Source organism: Eucalyptus grandis, chromosome 11 (assembly GCF_016545825.1).
Source record: "Eucalyptus grandis isolate ANBG69807.140 chromosome 11, ASM1654582v1, whole genome shotgun sequence".
NCBI classification, from domain to species: Eukaryota; Viridiplantae; Streptophyta; class Magnoliopsida; order Myrtales; family Myrtaceae; genus Eucalyptus; species Eucalyptus grandis.
In genome coordinates this window covers 35786259-35805202 of record NC_052622.1, presented here as the reverse complement: position 1 = coordinate 35805202, position 18944 = coordinate 35786259, and the positions used below count along the sequence as shown (strand labels likewise).

The following is an 18944-nucleotide window of genomic DNA, read 5'->3' as shown; positions in this document are numbered from 1 at the left end:
TAATATTCACTTGGGCTTAAGTAGCCAGCTCAGTCAGAAGGCCCATTTAAAGCCCCGACGGCACATCATCCTCCGTTTCTCTTCCCTTATCTGCTCGAGTATTTTTCCCATTGGGTTTGTATAGAATCGTTTCATTTATCAAGGCTTCGATTGTTTTGCGGTGAATAAATGGCTTGAAAATAGTTTTCTAAAACTAATTATTCATATAGGTTACAAAAGTAAATGAATAGGAAATACTTTTTTTGTCCACGAAAAAGCTTAAACGTGAATTGTTATTAATAATGAAAACACTTTCTATTAACTAATTATTTTAAATGATACGAACAATAAATTTTAGGATTTTTTTTAAATCACATTTTCCACAGAATAAAATGAACTTGAAATCTTACTTGTGAATTGTAATCATTAAATTTGCAATTAGGTCATCAAATATCAATTTCACACGGTGCATTCGGCGCATCCATCTCTCTCTCCCTCTCTCTCTCTCTCTCTCTCTCTAAGTCTATATATATATATATACATACCTTTCTTGGTTCGGTGGACAATTGCCTTCAATGCGATAATGAAAGAGGCTAGTGCCGCTTTTAGCACCTAAAAGAGCGCGACTAGGAGTAGACACGCTAGGCAATGGGGTAAGCGTTTGCAATTGTCTTTGCGGACATTATTGTCGGAAAACCAGGACAAAATCAAGAGTCGTTTTAGAGGATTTTCATTGGAAGTGGAGAGGGAAATTTTCTTTTTCTTTTTCTTTTTTTTATTCAAATAGGAAAGACCCTTTTCGTTTTTTTAATTGTGCATTAAAGAGATGGCGCAATTTGTTGGTTCGTAAGGGTGTGCATGACAACATTTCTATTCCGATAAACTATTTCTTAAAATAAAATAGTTTTATTCTATTTCTACTCGGGGACAAGTTTTGAGTAAAATAAGGTATTTGGAAATTATATAAAATTTCTATTCTCGGAATAGAAAAAGAATAGAAATGCGTTTGGTAAAAATTTATAAATTTTTGTATTTATTTGTTTTTTCTTCTTACTCACGAACCGCCCACCACGACCGCCACACAACGCCGTACAATCGTTGCATGACCGCCACACGACCGCTACCATTGCCGCGACCGTTGTCGTAAAATTGCCACTCACGGCCCACCGGCTAGGAGGGGGCGTGGCTAGTGAGTTGTGGGCGACGGTCAGTAGCAACGATCGGCGGTCATGCAGCGGCAGGCGACAGTCATGCGGTGGTTGGCGACGTCAGGTTGCCAGTGAACGGTGGTGGTCATTGGCCAGTGGGCTACGGGCGGTGGCACTCGTCGCCAACAATCGTTGGTAGTTGGCTACCAACACTGGCCGCGGGCGGCAAGAGGTGGCCAACAATTGGCAAACGACCAACTATGTTGCAACAAGGAAGAAGAACAAATGAAAAATAGAAAAAAAAAATTATTTATAGAAATTGTTTCTAGGAATAAGAAGCTACTTTTTTTTTTTGTTTCTTGTTTACTTCCAAATTTATTCCTAGCCACTTTCTATTAGGGAATAAAAAAATAAGTTGGTATTACCAAACAGATTTCCATTTTTTTTTTGTTCTAATGAACAAAAGAACAGAAAATCGGGAAAAATAGAAACGTTACCATGCATGCCCTAAATATCCAAGAACCAAAAAAAAAAAAAAAAAACTTATGGTCTTTCAATGGAATCTTTGATTTTCAAGACCACAAAGAAAAAGAAATCTCTTATCTGAGATAAAATTCGTGTCTAGATAAGTCCGTCATGGATCCAATGAATCTTAAAATTTATTTATTTCTCATATTGGCTTAGCAAAAATGTAATTCACGGTGAATCAGATCCATAAAAAGAAATTGCTCAATTTTCATATTGTAATGTGTTGTAACAAGTAGTAAATCACAAGATACTATAAAAGTATTTTTCAATCGAGATTTGTCTTTACAAATGTTGGGAGGATTGGTGAGTTATTTGAATTTGCCCCAATCTATCTCGAAAAGGTTTGGTCACGCTTGAAACTTGTTGTGGACTAATGCTACAAATTCAAAACGTGCAATTTGAGATAGAAACCGGAGAAAATCAAATTGAAAGAAGAAAATAAAGAAACATCGATTGGGGCAACGCACTTCTTGAAGGCTTTACTGGTGCAAACGACACTTATGGAAATACTGAATTTAGGATACAATGCCTCTATAAGAGCACAATATTGATGCATTTCAAAGTGTTCTTCAACCATGAACTTAAACCTCTTAATTCAAAATACTTACAGCATGGTGGAGAAAAAGTTATAGACATAGACTTGTTATTTTATTCAGCCTTCCTTAGATCTACTTAAAGACCCAACAAAGCAACGAGTGTGTTAATTTTGAAGAGCCGTCACTCTTCAAATATAAATTCAAATGCTGCAATCTCCCCAGAAAAGTCATAGGTAAAACGTCTTCCGTCAGTGTACCTTTTGGAAGAAATTTGTTCGCCGTACCATTTCATCCGGCAAAGACATCATTTTACTTTCACAACCAATTGAGCCAATGGTCACATTTTGACGGACCCATATTTTAGTAACCGGGAGTACAGAGCTAGCCTGTGGTGTCCTCCGATATGATGTGTGTATAAAAAAATTAGAATGACAGATAGAAAAATCAAAATCAAAATCATAGTAAATATTATTAGTAAATATCATTATACTTATTTATATCTATGCATCAAAATCTGTCCGAGACCCAATTAAGCATAAGAAAACCACATAACTGGCCCGAGACCCATCATAAAACCCGATTGGTCCGAACGCAAATATCCATATGTAATTTAGTACACGATGTCAAAATAATATAGTTAATCGGGTTTAGGTTCTAGGATATTTGTTGAGTGAACATCTCAAGCTTATCCTAAACTCTATGAGGCTTGCTAATGGGGCCTCAAACATATCTCAAAATCCAGAGTCACGCAGAAAACAAATCATTTGAAAAATATTTGTCTAAAATATCTTGTATCCCTTAAAATAGTTACTTGATGGAAAATGTCTTTATTATCAACGAGAATTTATGTTTAAATATTTTCATGAATAATTAATTTTTTTTTATTCATTAATTTTTTAAAAATTATATAAGCAATGCTTTTTTTTTTTAAGTCCATTAAAACATGCATTTTTCACGAAACTAACGAAGCTCGAGATTCAAACAAATTGGCAATCAATCAATCCCCGTAGTTCTCATCCCTACTTGTCATATTGATACATACATACATGCATACATACATACATATATGTATATATACCAAAAATCAATCAATGTTTTTTTATAATTTTTTTCTATTAAAAAATAAAAAATCTTCTCACGTTCAATTGTTTTGGAGTGTTTTCGGATATATGTTCACGAGAATTTAGAAAGCATTTTATCTAACAAATATTATTTCGTAAAAAATTTAAATAATGAATCCTAATAGATGTGGAAATCATGTGGTTCTCTTCGGTATCACGGCATCATCATCGTGGTAATACGATGAATCAAGTGAATCTAAAATGGCCTATTATTTTAGAGTTTAGGATTTAATTTAATAAAATAAATTTAAATTTTGAAAAATATAAGCAAGATATTCAATGTCATTTACGTGGGATATTTTTAAAATCTCTAACAAAATTAAGATAACCTTTTCGTACTTTAACGGAAATATTAAAAGTTAATTTTTCTTTTTATAGAATTTGAAACAAATGGATGGACCCTTGTTAATATTCACGTGGGCTTTAAGTAGCCAGCTCAGTCAGCAGGCCCATTTAAAGCCCCATAGATAGTACATCATTTCCCCCATTTCCCTTCCCTTGTCTGCTAGAGTATTTTTCCCATTAGGTTTGTACATGGTCGCTTCATTTGCCAAAGGCTCCATAAACTTTGCGGTAAATAATATTTTTTAAGTGCTACAAACAACCATTTTTATGAAATTTGTTTCTAAATTGTTCATTTTCCATAAAATAAATGGAGCCCGAAGTTTTACTTGTGAAGTGTGATCACTAAATCTTGTAATTAGGTCATCAAATATGAATTTCAATCACTAAATTATTATTTTTATGGAAATTCAACAAGTTTTCATCAAAACACTAGTGAATGGACACATTGTTGGACGCCGCTTTAATTTGAATATCGTGAGGTATGAACTTGAGCAAAATGTCAATTAGAGACAAGATATATCGATATTACATGCAAAAATAGAATACTGTAAACATCAAATATAATAGCGATTGGGAAAGACAATGACTAGTGCCAGTCCCTTAAATCCGCCCTTCAATGGAGGTGTGAACAATTTTTGGATATTGGACACAACATGATAACACGATTCAAACACAACGTAAAATTAATGGATTTAGATTTACATTTGTGTTGTAATCTCATTAGCTCGCTTAGGTCCCATGGAACTCGAATTCGACCCATTTGAGTAAATGGTTCATGTCAATTTTGTTAGTGGCCAAATATATATTGACCTTTTATATTTTAATTAGCTTCATTTTTCTATTTTATTTACTTTTAATGTTTACAATCTAAGAGAAATCGACATTAATCATAGTAGTAATTGGACAAAATTAAATTATAATTTTTTTTTCCATATATAAGCAAAAAAAGAAGACATTGACAATACAAATGATCCTTTTTCTGTGTAATTTGTTTCCGTCGAATAACTATATTCTATCAAACACATCAATTTCGCGAAAAAGATTTGCTTAGAATATATTCTAAGTTCAATTTTTTTTCATTCTTATTAAATTTTAAAATATTATCCAGATTTCTGAAGTATTATAGAAAATATTTTAAATCATTCTTATGGGATGGGAAATTTTAAAATATTATCCAGATAAAAGTTTGTGAGTAAATGTAGTATAGAAAATATGTATGTAAATATATGCTTAAGCATTTGTATAATGTTGAACGGTTTGTGTGTTTATGGTTTAAAAAAGGTGAGGCGCTCCCCTATTAAATTGCCTTTAAAATAAAAAACGAAAAGCAAAAATTTATCCAAACGTTGCCTTTAAAAATTAAATTCACTTATCACTATTCATCACGGAATTTATAACTGTTACTCAACGAAGTTATTCAGTTCATCGCCGGGTGCCCTGATACCGTGACCAAATTGGAGTAGCTCAAGATGCGTTGAATTTTTCCGATATGATTGATAGACGGGAATCGCGTTCGAATTGACCTATTTATTCATATATTTTTAAATTGACACGGCACGGGCACGTCACGGAACGACACGGACACGACCTAGACACGTGTTGCCGTCCTATGCGTCAGCATTTTGTCTCCCTGTCGAATATAGACTTCTTTTCCGGTTGCCGCAAAAGAGGGAAAAAAAAAGAAGAAGAGGAAGAAGTAGGAAAATACCGAAAAAGCCCTGGGACGATCTCCTCCTTCCATTCGTTTTCTTCGTCGTTCGCTCCGCGACTTCGGATCGATCGGATCCTTTGATCCCCGATCGATGGCGGAAAATCCGCGAAGCGAAGCGCGAATCGATCGCGCACGGCGCTCGACGCGGGAAGGGAAACCACTTCGATCCGATCATCCTCGAACCGATCGCGGGCTTCGGGCGCAGTCCATGGCGGCGATTCCGGTGCTGTACGTTGCGACTCCTCTCTTCTACTTTGCTCGGTGATGTCTGTTGCTGCCTGCATCCGAGAAATCCGGGATCTTCTCTCTCTGTCCGTCGCCGCGTTTCCTTGTGTAGCTAGGTTTCGATCAATGTCGGAAAGGTGCATTTGGCTGAGGAAATCGATGCGTGTAGATACGTGATTCCCAACCGTTACTTAGGAGTTTGCGTTGCAGCTTTGCGAGCAGTCCTTTCAACCGATACCGGAGTTATCCGCGGCTGTAGAATGAAAGATTGTGAGGGCTCTCTGCTCTGGACTTCGACTCATGGTTGTAGCAAGATGCCAGTCGCTTTTTTATGGTTAAGAGAATGGTAGGAAGGAGCAAACTTGTCTGTCGGTGTTATCACGGGAGTTTCGGGAAAGCCGGCAGGACAATGACGGGTTGGAGATGGAGGGACTTCTCTTCTCTTCAAAGAATAAAAGTTCTGTGACGTGTGCCTTTAGTTTGAGATTCTTCTGCAAGGTTGCAGAAGATGAGTTGTTTGTTCCGTTTGGGGCTCTGATCGGAGATGCCGGTTAAACAGACGTGAGTACCTATGAATCTCATTTTCACTGAAGATCAAGCCCTATTGGGTAGGATGTGTTTTAGTTTGATCGTGTCATGGCCACTGGGACCGTTTAAGCGTTAAGTTTTTTTTTTCTTTTGGGTCTAGCGTCTTTAGCGCGAGCCTTGTGATTTCCCATGTATTGGAGAAATTTTTTGTATTTCAACATGTTAAAAAGATGCCCTGCTTTATCTGGAATTGACTCATGAAAGATTCTTACGACTTAATACAAAGAATCTGCTCTTATTATTGAAACTGAAAGCCGCTTCTTTTGCTGGATGTGGACTTCCGGAGGAGGTGGGAAAGCAGGTTGACTGAACCTGAGTCATGGGGCAATCTTCATATTTGAGTGCCATGTTCTTCTCGAGGAGACAATCATTCTGTAGACTCTGCAGCACCAGCTTATGTTTGGTTGAACTTTAAGTAAGTGACTGCTGATCAATCTTTTCATCTAATGTGCAGTTTCCTACACAATCAGGTAACCGATAGATTTTCCAGCTCCAGAAGTGCTCTTGGGAGGCAGCGCATCAAATCAATTAGTTAATTCAAGAGTTCCATTCTTTGAGGTGCTTATCCAATTGAACTGGCTTTGGAAGCAATGAAAAGAACCAAACTGTATCATTTCATTCTGCCTGGTTAGGCTCCCGTTTGTCTAGTTTATGACTCAAAATTCACTGATATGCTCTATGGCAGCTTCTTGTTTTCTTGTTTTCTTTTTCCCCAATGTCTTGACTCAAATCATTGCCTAGTGAATATTTTTTCCTCACCTTTGTGTTGCTGAACCAATTTTCAGAACTCAACTGAAGATGTAGATACGTCACACCAGAACATTCCCTTTTGAAGAGCAACTACAAACCCAATGACTTCTTTGGGATTACTTATACTCAATTCATAGTTCAATTTTTGATCATTGTCACAATGGGCGATGGGTGAAAATGGAAAATTGCTCTGCATAAATCAAGGTGATGAATGGAAGTTGAAGTAGGATGGAGCTGGTTACCGGTGAACAGCTAACAGCTTATGCCCTTTAAGAGTTCATATTGAGATCATCTTCCGGTAGAATTATCCGTACAGAAGCAGATTTCCATACCAAAAGTCCATAGATGCGCACAGCACAGCACGCTCACCCATACTGTTTTATTCCACGACCTCAAAACAGTTGCTTTGATTTTTTCTGTTTTATATATTTATTCGTCTGGTTATTCTGGCTACGGGTTCTCTTCTTTTGCCTATGCAAGATTATATTTGTCTTTATGATGCTCTGTCTGCTTGCTATCTGCAGGAGTTTTGGTTGAAATTGGGTTCTGGGTAGGGGATGATGTTGGAGGACTGAAAGTGACCCGCCTTGCCTTTCAGTTGGTTCACCGGGCATATACTCAAATCTCATCAAGTCGTTATCGAATTAGAAGCCTGTCTTTCAACTCTGGACTCGTGCAGCGCAAGAAAGGAGATTCTTCATCAAGTGGAGCTCAACCTCGCAAGTCATTCTAACCCGAAGTGTAGGTGGAAGAAATGCTTTTTAGTTCCGTTTTGGGGTAAAAGAAGAATGATAGGTGGAGATGGAGACACTCACGTTAAAAACACCGGGTGTGTCGATGTCTCAATAATTCCCATCGCAGCAATTCATTCACACGGGAGGTGGTGATGTTAACGTGCGTGATTTAACCCCCATCCCATCTCTCTCTCTCTCTCTCTCCCCTACGCAGTTTTGCAGACACTACCCCCATTGGAAATCTCCATTGGCTGGCTCAACTTTAGGACAAAAGGGTCATATCCAGCGTGAGCGAATTTGACATCCCCTCAAAGAGCAACATCGTCAGTGGCGTTTGGTCGTTTTGCCAGAGGGAGGCATCATAACTTTTAATTATACGGGAAAAAGAAAAGCTTTTTCCCTTGTTCTTGAAAAGTACACCTGGAATCTTTCTTCACTGAAACCCAAGGCCGCTCCTGAGGATGCTTACTCAAGCATGACCTCTCCCTGAAATCAATTTTCATTTATCTTTTTCTGTTCTCGTTCCTCTCTCTCTCTCTCTCTCTCTCTCTCTCTCTCTCTCTCTGCTATAAAACATAGCGCATTTATGTTAGAGAACCACCGCAGTTGTCTTAGTTTGGCCGATGCATGTCGGGACAAGTAGGGACAATCTTAACTGTTCCCCTTGGTTACTTTTTGTTTTTTCAAATTGCTGTACCTCACACCCTTTGACCTTCGTCCCCTCCGCCCCAACTACTGCTCCTCCATCCATCCAACCCAACCCTCCGCTATAGCTTAATCGATGCTTGTGAATCGCGATGCCGCCACCACCACTACCACGCATTAACACCGACTAAATTAAAGTTGGTTGTCCTCAAGGAGCTTGGATGTATGAAGGAGCGGCCTTTGATTAGATCCGAAAAAAGATTAACTTATCCTGTTGCAAACAAGCTAAGTTAATTGAAAAATTGGAATCATGCGGCTGTAAATTGTTTGAAATTGACGTCGTCTATGTGTAACCACATAAGTGCTACACATACATCACATAATAAGTAGATGAGATGGGCGGGCATCGAATACAATTTTACCCTATAAGTAGCATGTTCAATGGGTAGATCAAGTTGAAAATGCTCCGATTCAAATTGATTCATTGAACATGTTTTGACCAATTTTCATGCAATACGAATCTGATGGATCATATTTGACCCAACACATATCCAACATGTATTCAACCCAGCTCATATTGCTCGAACACTCCTATATATAATTCAATCTAAAAAAATTCATATCCAAACTAAGGTGATAGCACAAATTGAGGGAGCATGAGATCAAGAGAGTGAAAAATGAGTAGGGAAGTGAGTTAGGTTTGAACTCATTCAACACCCATATTAAACTTATTTAATATCCATAGAGTTTGATCTAAACCTATTTATATAATATAATTATCATATAACAACCCAACTCATCAAATATAGGTTACGAAACGAGTATATGACCCATTTTGATAGGTCAATCTCTATGTGCTCATTTTTAGAAGTGTTTAGTATTGATTGTAATCGTTCAAATGATATCCTCTATGAGGTGATTATTCATCATATCAATAAAAAAAGAAGCATATGCACTCACCGAACACGATCTCCTCGTCCTTGAATGTATGGTACACACATAGAGGACTCGCATAGAGGGCACAGGAGCAAACACTCTCTCAAGTAAATTCTCACTCTCACGAGACATTGGGCACATCAACAATGATAATGCGGGGGAGACCACTGCATAATCATCGTCCTCATACAAAAAAAAAAAAATGTAAAAAAAAAAAAAAACACAGAAAAAACAGGCGCTGAGGGATACGCTGCACTTTGCCTCGGGCCCCACGGCGACTTGCGTGCAGTCTTGGACAGAAAACGGAGTTGTATATTTTTGATTTTTTTTAAATTTTCCTTCAGAAAAAAAGAAAAAAATGAAAAAAGAAAAAGAGAGAGAGTTTCGTCATTAAAATAAGCAAAGTCAAATGGGCAGGGATCAGTCAACGCTGGATCACACCAATCCAGTGCGGTCGCGGTCCATAATTACTGACACGTCATCGCGCCCGAAGTCACCGCCCCGTCACGTTATCGTCGCCCCTGCCCGGGCTGCCCGATCCGCCCGTGCCCCCGTCCCCCAGCCTGCCCGTGCCCTTGGCCCTCGCTAAGTACCAAGTACGCCTTTTCCTCTTCCCGTCTCTCTTTCTCTATCTAAAATTTTTTTTCCCTCACACCAAATTCTCACGTTTCTCTCTCTCTCTACCCCTCCCGCTTTCTCTCTCTATCTCTAGATCGAAAGCCGTTTCAAATCGCTTCAGATTCGGCGGATCGGATGGCGAATTGATCGGTCGCCCGAGGACCCTCTGAGGAATCGCTAATTGGGATCGCTTCGAGGAGGAGTAGGGTTTCGGATGTTGTTCTTCGTCGCGGTGCTGGTGGTGGTGGGCTAGGGTTTTTTTTTCGCGGATGGTGGATTTAGGGCTAGTCGCGATTGCCGGAATTGAGGGGACGCAGCGGCGGCGGGGGATCTCCGCGGATTAGGGTTTTTCGCCGCAGGGCGGGCGCGGCTTCGGGAAAGAGAGGGATTTCGTCGCCGGAGGGATTATTGATGGTAGTCGCTGGAAGTGAAATAGGGATTATTACTACTATCGAGAGGGCCGGAAGAGGGGAAAATGCAAGGCTATGCATGGGAGAGAAGGTGAGGAGAGGAGGGGAGGACCGAGTTGCAATTGGCACATGCGGACAGTCCCCACGCGTGTAGGCGTCGCTGTTGCACCGGATGCTGATGGTTCCTCTTCTTCTTCTGCCTCTTCGTCGCCTAATTTCTTTCTCAAGGTATCGTGGCGTCCCCCCCTGGGGGGGACTCGATTCCGTCTCGGATTGGATTGGATTTTGTGCGTTTGATGGTTCCTGTCTCGGTGTTCGCAATCGTGGCCGATTAGTTCCGGCTGAGTTCGCCTGGTAGGGTAGATTGGTTTGGCTATTGCTGTTTGTTGATTGATGGCTAATTTGGATGACGATGGGAAGCTGGTTTTAAGGATTGGTGAATATACAGTCAATTTTTTGGCCCGTCTTTGCAATGATTTTAGTTCTCGTTGGCTTTCAGTTGTCAGGAAGATTGGTTTAGCTATATCTAGCTGTTTATTAATCTAATTGAGCAGACGATTGGAGGTTTGTTTTATGTTTAGGTGACTTTCTTTTTTCTTTTTTTTTTTGAGAAAATTGTGGGTTAAAAGGACGTTTCGATGTCCATACCAGTTTTTCTGAGCACAAACCGTGGGCCTGTACGATTTTGCTGTCAGTTCTATTGAATCATTAAGGAGATGGTGGGGTTGTAAATTTTTTGATCTAAATGATCTTGAATTTCGATGTGGTGGCTTGAATTGACTTCATGATTTGTCTTTCCGTTATTATTTCTTATCAATTATAAGTGGTTATTGGCCATCATACTGGTCAGTGGCTCTTGGGTGCCCAGAACTTTGCTGGAGAGGTGTCTGTGATGGTTGGTTTTGTCATCTGTCTTTTTAATTATGAAATGCATATGTAATTGAAAATGTACAGAAATTTTCTGTATATTCATGATCCCCCCCCTCTTCTCCCTGTCTTCCCCTCTCCACCGTTGTTCCTTTTTTTTTTCCTTGGGGGACCATCTGGATGACAATATTCTTGATGGCTAATTGCTTTTGTTTTAGCAACAAACCCTTTTTTTTCCACCGTCAGCCTTTTGCCAATTTTTTGGGTTTTGATGGTAAATGCTCTGTAGATGTTGTTATGGTGGACATCAGTGCTGTATTGCCATATGGCTGCTCACCAATTGAACAGAAAAAAACAGCCGTTTACAATTTCCTGTTGTAGTTAAGCAATTTTTGTCAGTTTGTTGTCAAAACTCTGATTGTATCATGATGCCAATGTTAATCAATGTGGATCAGATTTTGAGTTGCTGGGAACAGTGAGTTCTGGATTAGATTTCAAGCTTCTGTTTGCCAGTGCTGAATGCATCTTTCGGTCTTGCTGCTAAGATTGTTCTAGTTAAGATAGTGTTAGTTGAATATTCAATGTCAAGGATTTAAAGTCCAGCGAGCTGAAGGAATTGTCTTCGGGGTTAGCAGTTCAGTGGAAAAGATGCAATTGAATAACTTTGTAGCTTCCCAAATTGTTGTCTTATTATATGCTCATGCCAGGTCAATTCATAAAGTAATTGACATATGAGAGAAATGTTTACTAGATGAGGCTCTGATTAACAGTTTTTTGAAACTTTTGTTGGATTGATCTTTTTTATCTTTTTATGCATTTATAATTTCCCTTCTCTGTTGTAGTTTGCTTTCATTGGATGCTCAATGTTTTTCTCTTCTTTTCCTTTCAAGAGATCAAGAAAAAGCAGATTTTGTTTTTGTAGGATTGCAAGTTTCTAATTTCCTCTCCTTGAAGAACTGCTAATGCTTCTGTAGAATGGTCATGTGAAACGCTCAGTTCTGCTCTTTTGCATCTCCACTTTTGCAATATTTAGTTGTTGATATGGATGAATGAAGCTTTGAGCTTTCCTCTTTTGTAGGACGGACGCAAGATCAGTGTTGGTGATTGTGCCCTGTTTAAACCACCCCAGGATTCTCCACCTTTTATCGGTATAATTCGGTCATTAACGTTAATTAAAGAGAACGACTTGAGGTTGGGTGTAAATTGGCTCTATCGGCCTGCTGAAGTTAAGCTTAGCAGAGGGATCGGACTAGAAGCTGCCCCAAACGAAGTCTTTTATTCCTTTCATAGGGATGAGACTCTTGCGGTATCTTTACTCCATCCGTGTAAAGTTGCATTTCTTCCAAAAGGTGTTGAACTTCCATCAGGGATCTGTTCTTTTGTTTGTCGACGAGTTTATGACATTTCGAACAGTTGTCTTTGGTGGCTAACTGACCAAGACTATATTAATGTGAGCTTTCTTTCTGTACGACTTTATTTCGGTGCCCCTAAGTGTTTGTTTATCTGACTAAATTTGACAATTTTTTGCAGGAACATCAAGAAGAAGTAGATCAGCTATTATATAAGACTCGAACAGAAATGCATGCCACAGTGCAACCAAATGGTCGTTCCCCAAAACGAATGAATGGTCCAACATCAGCTTCACAACTAAAATCTGGTTCAGATTGTGTACAGAATAGTGCTTCATCCTTTGCTTCTCAAAGTAAGGGAAAGAAAAGGGAGCGTGGAGATCAGGGCTCAGAGCCCATTAAACGTGAACGATCTATCAAGATGGAGGACGGGGATTGTGGTCACTCTAAATCAGAAAGCTTTTTGAGATCTGAAATTGGCAAAATAACAGAAAAAGGAGGCCTCGTGGATTTGGAAGGGGTTGAGAAATTGGTGCAACTCATGCTGCCAGACAGGAGTGAGAAGAAAGTGGATTTAGTTGGCCGCTCAATGCTGACAGGTGTCATTGCAGGCACTGATAAAGTAGACTGCCTCAGCCAGTTTGTTCAACTGAAGGGTCTGTCTGTGTTGGATGAGTGGCTGCAGGAGGTTCATAAAGGGAAAGTTGGTGATGGTACTAGCCCTAAGGATAATGATAAGTCAGTGGATGAATTTATCTTGGTATTACTTCGAGCACTGGATAAATTACCTGTTAACCTAAATGCCTTACAAATGTGTAATATTGGCAAGTCGGTGAACAATTTGCGTTCTCACAAGAACTCAGAAATTCAAAAGAAGGCAAGAAGTCTGGTTGACACGTGGAAGAAACGTGTTGAGGTTGAAATGAACATCGTTGATGCAAGATCTGGCTCGAACCAGGCTGTTTCATGGTCTGCGAGGTCTAGGATTCCTGAGGTTGGTCATGGTGGGAACAGAAACGTAGGTGGCTCGTCTGAGGCTGCTACAAAGAGCTCTGTTAGTCTTTCTGCAGCTAAAAGTCCTTCGGTAAAGCTTATTCAGGGGGAGACTGCCTCTAAATCTGCCGTGTCTCCTGGGTCATTAAAATCAGCTCCGTCACATACATCAGTTGGTGGCAATTTGAAAGATGGACAAGCCCGTGGTGCTGTGGCTAGCGGTGTTTCCGATCTTCCTACGACAATATCAAGAGATGAGAAGAGCAGCAGTTCTAGTCAGTCTCACAACAATAGCCAGTCTTGCTCAAGTGACCATGCTAAGACTGGGGGCCCTCCAGGAAAGGAAGACGCTAGGAGCTCCACAGCTGGTTCCGGCAGGATCTCCAGTGGTCCTTCACGCCATAAGAAGTTAGTTAATTGCCTCCCTGGGTCGAGTGCATCTGGAAGGGAAATGGGGTCTACCAGAACTTCCTTGCATAGAAATGTGGCTCCAGAAAAAGTGTCTCAGTCTGGGTTGACTAGTGAAAGGGCAGTTGATGCGCCTTTCGAGGTGAATAGTCACAAATTGATTGTTAAGATTCCCAACAGAGGCCGCAGTCCTGCTCAGAATGCCAGTGGAGGATCCTTTGATGACCCATCTGTCATGATCAGCAGAGCATCCTCTCCAATGTGCCCGGAAAGGCCTGATCAAGTTGATCCTGGTCTGAAGGAGAAGACTGATGCATGCCAAGCTAATATTTCGTCTGATGTGAATGCTGAATTATGGCAGAATAATGATTTGAAAGATATGGTGACTGCTTCTGACGAGGGTGATGGGTCCCCAGGAACTGCTCCTCATGATGACTGTCTCAAGACTGGTGAAAACGCTAAGAAGGCATTGGAAGCATCAAAAACTGCGGTATCATCTTCAGGGAGTGAATCCAAATTGGGGAGATTGCCTGAGGCATCTCCTAGCTCCATGAATGCTCTGGTGGAAAGTTGTGTCAAAGTCTTTGAACCTAGTGCTTCTGATTCTGTTGAAGATGATGTTGGAATGAATTTGCTTGCTAGTGTGGCAGCTGGAGAGATGTTAATGTCTGAAATGGTATCTCCTGTTGACTCTCCTCAACGAAACCCCTCTGCAGTCGGGCAGTCATGCACGGGCAATGATTCCAAAATGAACTCATCACCTCGGAACCATTGTCAATCCAGTGATGCTGCCAATGATTGTGTGCAGAAGGATAAGGTTAATGATGACGCACTACTGACCAGGAAAGCAGACAGTAAGGCCTCTCCATTGCCATCTGAAGATGTACTCTCGGAAGAGCAGAAGAGAAACCCAAATTCATCCTCTACTGAAATGCTACAGGCTGCCGAACCATGTCTGGAAAGTGACAAAAACGTAAATGAGTTACCATTGGTCACTTCAGCTGCTAGATTCCCTGCAGCCAAACTTTATAAGACTGCTGACGGCGGAAATGATGATGAGTCTAATGAAAAAACAGCAATTGACAGGGTAAATCAGGATGCTGTTCCTGATTCTAAGACGAAGGCCATTGTCTCTTTGTCATCTGGGAACAAAGTATCTGATGCTGTTTCTAGCGTTGAAGTAGCATCAGTAGCTGCCGAGCTGGGATCTATCTCCAGCCAAAAGGATGGAAGTCAAACAAATGAAGATTCAAAAGATGGCATTCTGGTGGATGAGAGGCCTACTGACACAGTGGTCTCTGAAGATATGAAGCCAAAAGAACTGTTAACAAAAAATGTTGATGATGTGAAGGCTGAAAGGACTGATGGGTTAGACGTTGGAAATCGAGATGCCCACATGGAGCTGCAATCTGTTAGTCAGGAGGTTTCGGTAGCCACTTTTGGTGCAGGCTTTGCTAATCACAAGGGTGGGGGCATGGAGGAGAATAAGGAAAGTAGAACAGATTGTGAGCAGAACTTGTCTCCATCCGGAGGGCTGTCTGACCTTCCTGGGCAAGCAAAAGACATGAGTGCAAAGTCTAGACTGTGCAAGTTGACAGGTAGTGGATCAGATGACATTAAGGAATTTGCTTCTTCAGATGTTTCTTCTGTGCCTGTCGTCGAGGGTGCTGATAAGGATGCAAAAGTCGGGTTTGACTTGAATGAAGGACTCAATACGGATGATGTGAAATATGGTGAGCCAGCAAACTTGGCTGCTCATGCAAGCGCAGCTGTTGTTCCTTTAGTTAATCGGTTGCCTTTTCCTACCTCTTCCGTGTCGACCAGTCTCAGTGCACCAATTACAGTCGCTGCTGCTGCAAAGGGCCCCTTTGTTCCTCCTGATGATCTGCTGAGGACTAAAGTGGAACTTGGATGGAAGGGATCTGCAGCCACGAGTGCGTTCAGGCCGGCTGAACCCAGGAAACTTCTGGAGATGCCCCTGCTTGCTACAAATCCCCCTCCTAATCCTGATACTGCTTTTGCGAAACCCAGTCGTCCTCCACTGGATATTGACTTGAATGTCCCTGATGAAGGGACTGTCGAAGATGCAGTTTCTAGAAATTCCATTATGGAGAGTACTTCTCTTCCAAGTTTTAAAAGTAATCGCGAGATAGGACGTGATGAGATGAGTAGTTCTGCGCCAACCCGTGGCTCTGGAGGTCTTGATCTTGATTTAAATCAGACTGATGAAGCTACTGACTTAGGGAGCTTCTCAACAAGCAGTAATCGCAGACTAGATGTCAACTTTTCATTGGCCAAATCATCAGCTGGTAATCTTCCCAATGGAACAGACACAGGTGCCCGCAGAGACTTCGATTTGAATGATGGACCTGCCGTTGATGACTTGAGTGCTGAACCATCGATACCTAATCAGCATACAAGAAGCAGTGTGCCATCTCAGCAACCTGTTTCGGGCCACAAGATGAATAATTCGGAGGTAAATAATTTCTCGAATTGGTTTCCTCCTGGGAGCACATACTCAGCTGTCACTATTCCATCAATGTTGTCAAGTAGAGGGGAGCAATCTCTACCTGTTGTTGCAACTGGAGGACAACCTAGGATGCTGGGGCCTTCTGCTGGTGGAATCCCATTTAATACTGAAATGTACCGTGCGCCAGTGTTGTCATCTTCTCCTGCCGTGGCTTTCCCATCCACTCAATTTCAGTATCCTGTCTTCCATCCTTCTTATCCTGCAAGCTTTCCTTTGCAGTCAGCAACTTTTTCAGGTAGTTCGACGACGTATGTTGATCCATCATCAGGTGGCAGGATTTGCTTCCCGCCTGCCCATTCGCAACTACTTGGTGCACCTGGTCCTGTATCCACACATTACCCGAGACCTTTTATCGTTAGCGTTCAAGATGGTGGTAGTAGTTATGAGAACAATAAAAAATGGACCAGGCAAGCGTTTGACCTTAATTCTGGGCCTGGAGGGTCCGATTTGGAAGGTAGAGACGAGACATCGTCCCTTGCACCCAGACAACTCTCCGTTGTGAGTCAACAAGCAATATCAGAGGAGCAAGCAAGGATGTTCCAAGTTCCGAAAAGAAAAGAGCCTGACGGAGGGTGGGACAGTTACAAGCAGCAGTCCTCTTGGCAGTAGGAATGCACAATAGTACAGTTTGGTGACCTGTAGATGCTTGTAAGTTTTCATGATGCATTATCGAGGCTATAAGTCTATGGTTTCAATGGAATTGCTACTGTATATTTGAGGAGCATGCATTCTGGGCATTTGCTTTTGTCATTTTTATGTGTGTAAATTTACCGCAGAGTCAATCGTAAGAAAGATATCTGAAAGAATGATGTAGGAATATTTAAGAGAGAGTTGATGGGTGATCAAAAGTATGTGTATCCGTGTTTTGCCCCAAAGTTAGATAAGGATAATGATGCCAAGTACGGTGCAGGACATGCGTATGTGATATGTGTCAAATCAATGAAGTAGAACTGCAGGTTTGCAAAATGATGGTGCATGAAAGGAAGCCTACGTTATGATATGCCTCTGCATTACTGTTTGTCATTCCTCCCTTTTGATGATACTGATAGTAGGGAAGGGCTTTCAGAAGGAACACTTTGAGGTCATTTCTTGATGATGTTGGTTTTGATAATCGAGGTAAGGAAATGAAGAAACTTTAGCGGAGGGCAAGGTGTTACTAAGATCTTTTGGCTTTGCTTTTCTAGAAATTCACTTGTACGTCGAAGGTGGATGTGTTGGCATTAAAATCATTGAGAGTGGATTATGTTGCGTGTTCGCTGGTTGATGTAAGCATCTCAATACATCATCTTGTTCGCCTCTTTAAAATCAATATGATTTCCTGGTGTACTTTACTATGGGGCCAGAGTTTTGGTGGCTATTATGCTGTGCGTCTCTCTCTCTCTCTCTCTCTCTCTCGCTCGCTTTGCCTTTTCTCTTTGGTGTTGCTATTCTCATTAGCAAACTTCTTAATTTGATGTCTAGATTATTTACATGTTTCTTTCATGTGCAGTTTTTTGAAGGTGGGCAATGGCCACCTTCCGGAGGTCGTCATCTAACCTGGGATCCTCATTGATGGGCGGTGCTGAGTAATTTACGTTGTTCATGGTCTCCAACCCCCGCTTCTTTGCTGTATCCACTCTAGAGGGAAGAGCTGTGTCCAAGATTTGAAGACCATGCTGAATATGCTCTCTGGGTGGCTGCGGATACATTCCCCCGATGTAGATATTTTGACTGACGGAAAGCATGTCATTTGTGTCATCGAAAAACTTAAGAGAATTGGTCCAGTAATGGTGTTGGTTGAATCAACTTCTGCGAGAAAAAAATATGGACCCCAAAGATCATCCATGCTTATCCGGCTTCTGATAATGGCAAAATTGGTTTTGAGTTGCTTTATACAGAAGCTTTTGTATTGTGGTTTAATTTATCCTTTTTAAACTCTCTTCAGTCGCATATATGATCAAAATTTCACCTTATTGGGGTATTGTGAGCTTGCCTTAATCTGATGAGCTTAGTTACTGTAGCTCTTATAGCATCTCTCTTTAGTTGAGGCTTCAAAGCCTCGTGAAAAAAGGTCGTTACTTCGGTCCTGCCAATTCTATTGCATCCTCTATATTCTGATCTCTCTTTGCTTTCCGTTCCAGAGATTGCGGTTATGCAGTGGCCGCGGAAGGAGCTCTCTTCACTTCCAATGTCTGCTTTTAGGAAAGTCTAAAAGGGGAGGGAGAGAGAGCTTTATATGTATGATTCCCATTCCCCAAACCAATGCTGTATTTGTATATCATTATGAGGCTGTACGTTTCGCTACTTTGTTCTGTACGAGTCTCTTTTGCGCGTCCTAGAGTTTTTTAGATGTTCTCTCTAGGGGGATTGGAAACTACACATATTCTCAATGCCATAGGAAAGGGGTTTTCTATTGTCTTTCGAAGCAATGATCTTTGTGGTTTTCTGGAACCGTGATATCGGATCTATTCTTTTGTGATTAGACTATCATCGATATCCGAGGGCTGGATCTTCAGGAATTTGTAGAAACGCCTGTTGAATGGC

General features: G+C 40.9%; 1 protein-coding gene and 1 long non-coding RNA gene across 4 annotated transcripts; both read left to right on the top strand.

Annotated features, from left to right (window-relative positions):
• Nucleotides 1-5322: 5322 nt before the first annotated feature.
• Nucleotides 5323-8179, top strand: LOC104426291. Of its 3 annotated transcripts, none has more exons than XR_005547868.1 (3): nt 5323-6154; nt 6636-6739; nt 6967-8179. It is a non-coding gene; the product is annotated as an uncharacterized LOC104426291 (long non-coding RNA). The 3 variants fall into 3 exon arrangements; XR_005547867.1 differs by having other exon boundaries at nt 6636-6808; XR_005547865.1 differs by having other exon boundaries at nt 6636-8179.
• A 1695-nt stretch (nt 8180-9874) lies between these two features.
• On the top strand, nt 9875-18815 carry LOC104426290. The gene is made up of 4 exons (XM_010039287.3): nt 9875-10502; nt 12220-12591; nt 12672-17069; nt 17911-18815. The coding sequence occupies exons 1-3, from the start codon at nt 10350-10352 to the stop codon at nt 17028-17030; spliced, it is 4884 nt and encodes a 1627-aa protein (XP_010037589.2). The 5' UTR covers nt 9875-10349; the 3' UTR covers nt 17031-17069; nt 17911-18815.
• The last annotated feature ends 129 nt before the right edge of the window (nt 18816-18944 follow it).

Excerpts from the sequence above, each read along its gene's own strand:
- LOC104426290 (XM_010039287.3), top strand. The coding sequence starts at position 10,350 with ATGCATGGGAGAGAAGGTGAGGAGAGGAGGGGAGGACCGAGTTGCAAT. Across the intron at positions 10,503-12,219 it reads CGCCTAATTTCTTTCTCAAG|GACGGACGCAAGATCAGTGT; the intron begins GTATCGTGGCGT and ends CCTCTTTTGTAG. Across the intron at positions 12,592-12,671 it reads CTGACCAAGACTATATTAAT|GAACATCAAGAAGAAGTAGA; the intron begins GTGAGCTTTCTT and ends AATTTTTTGCAG.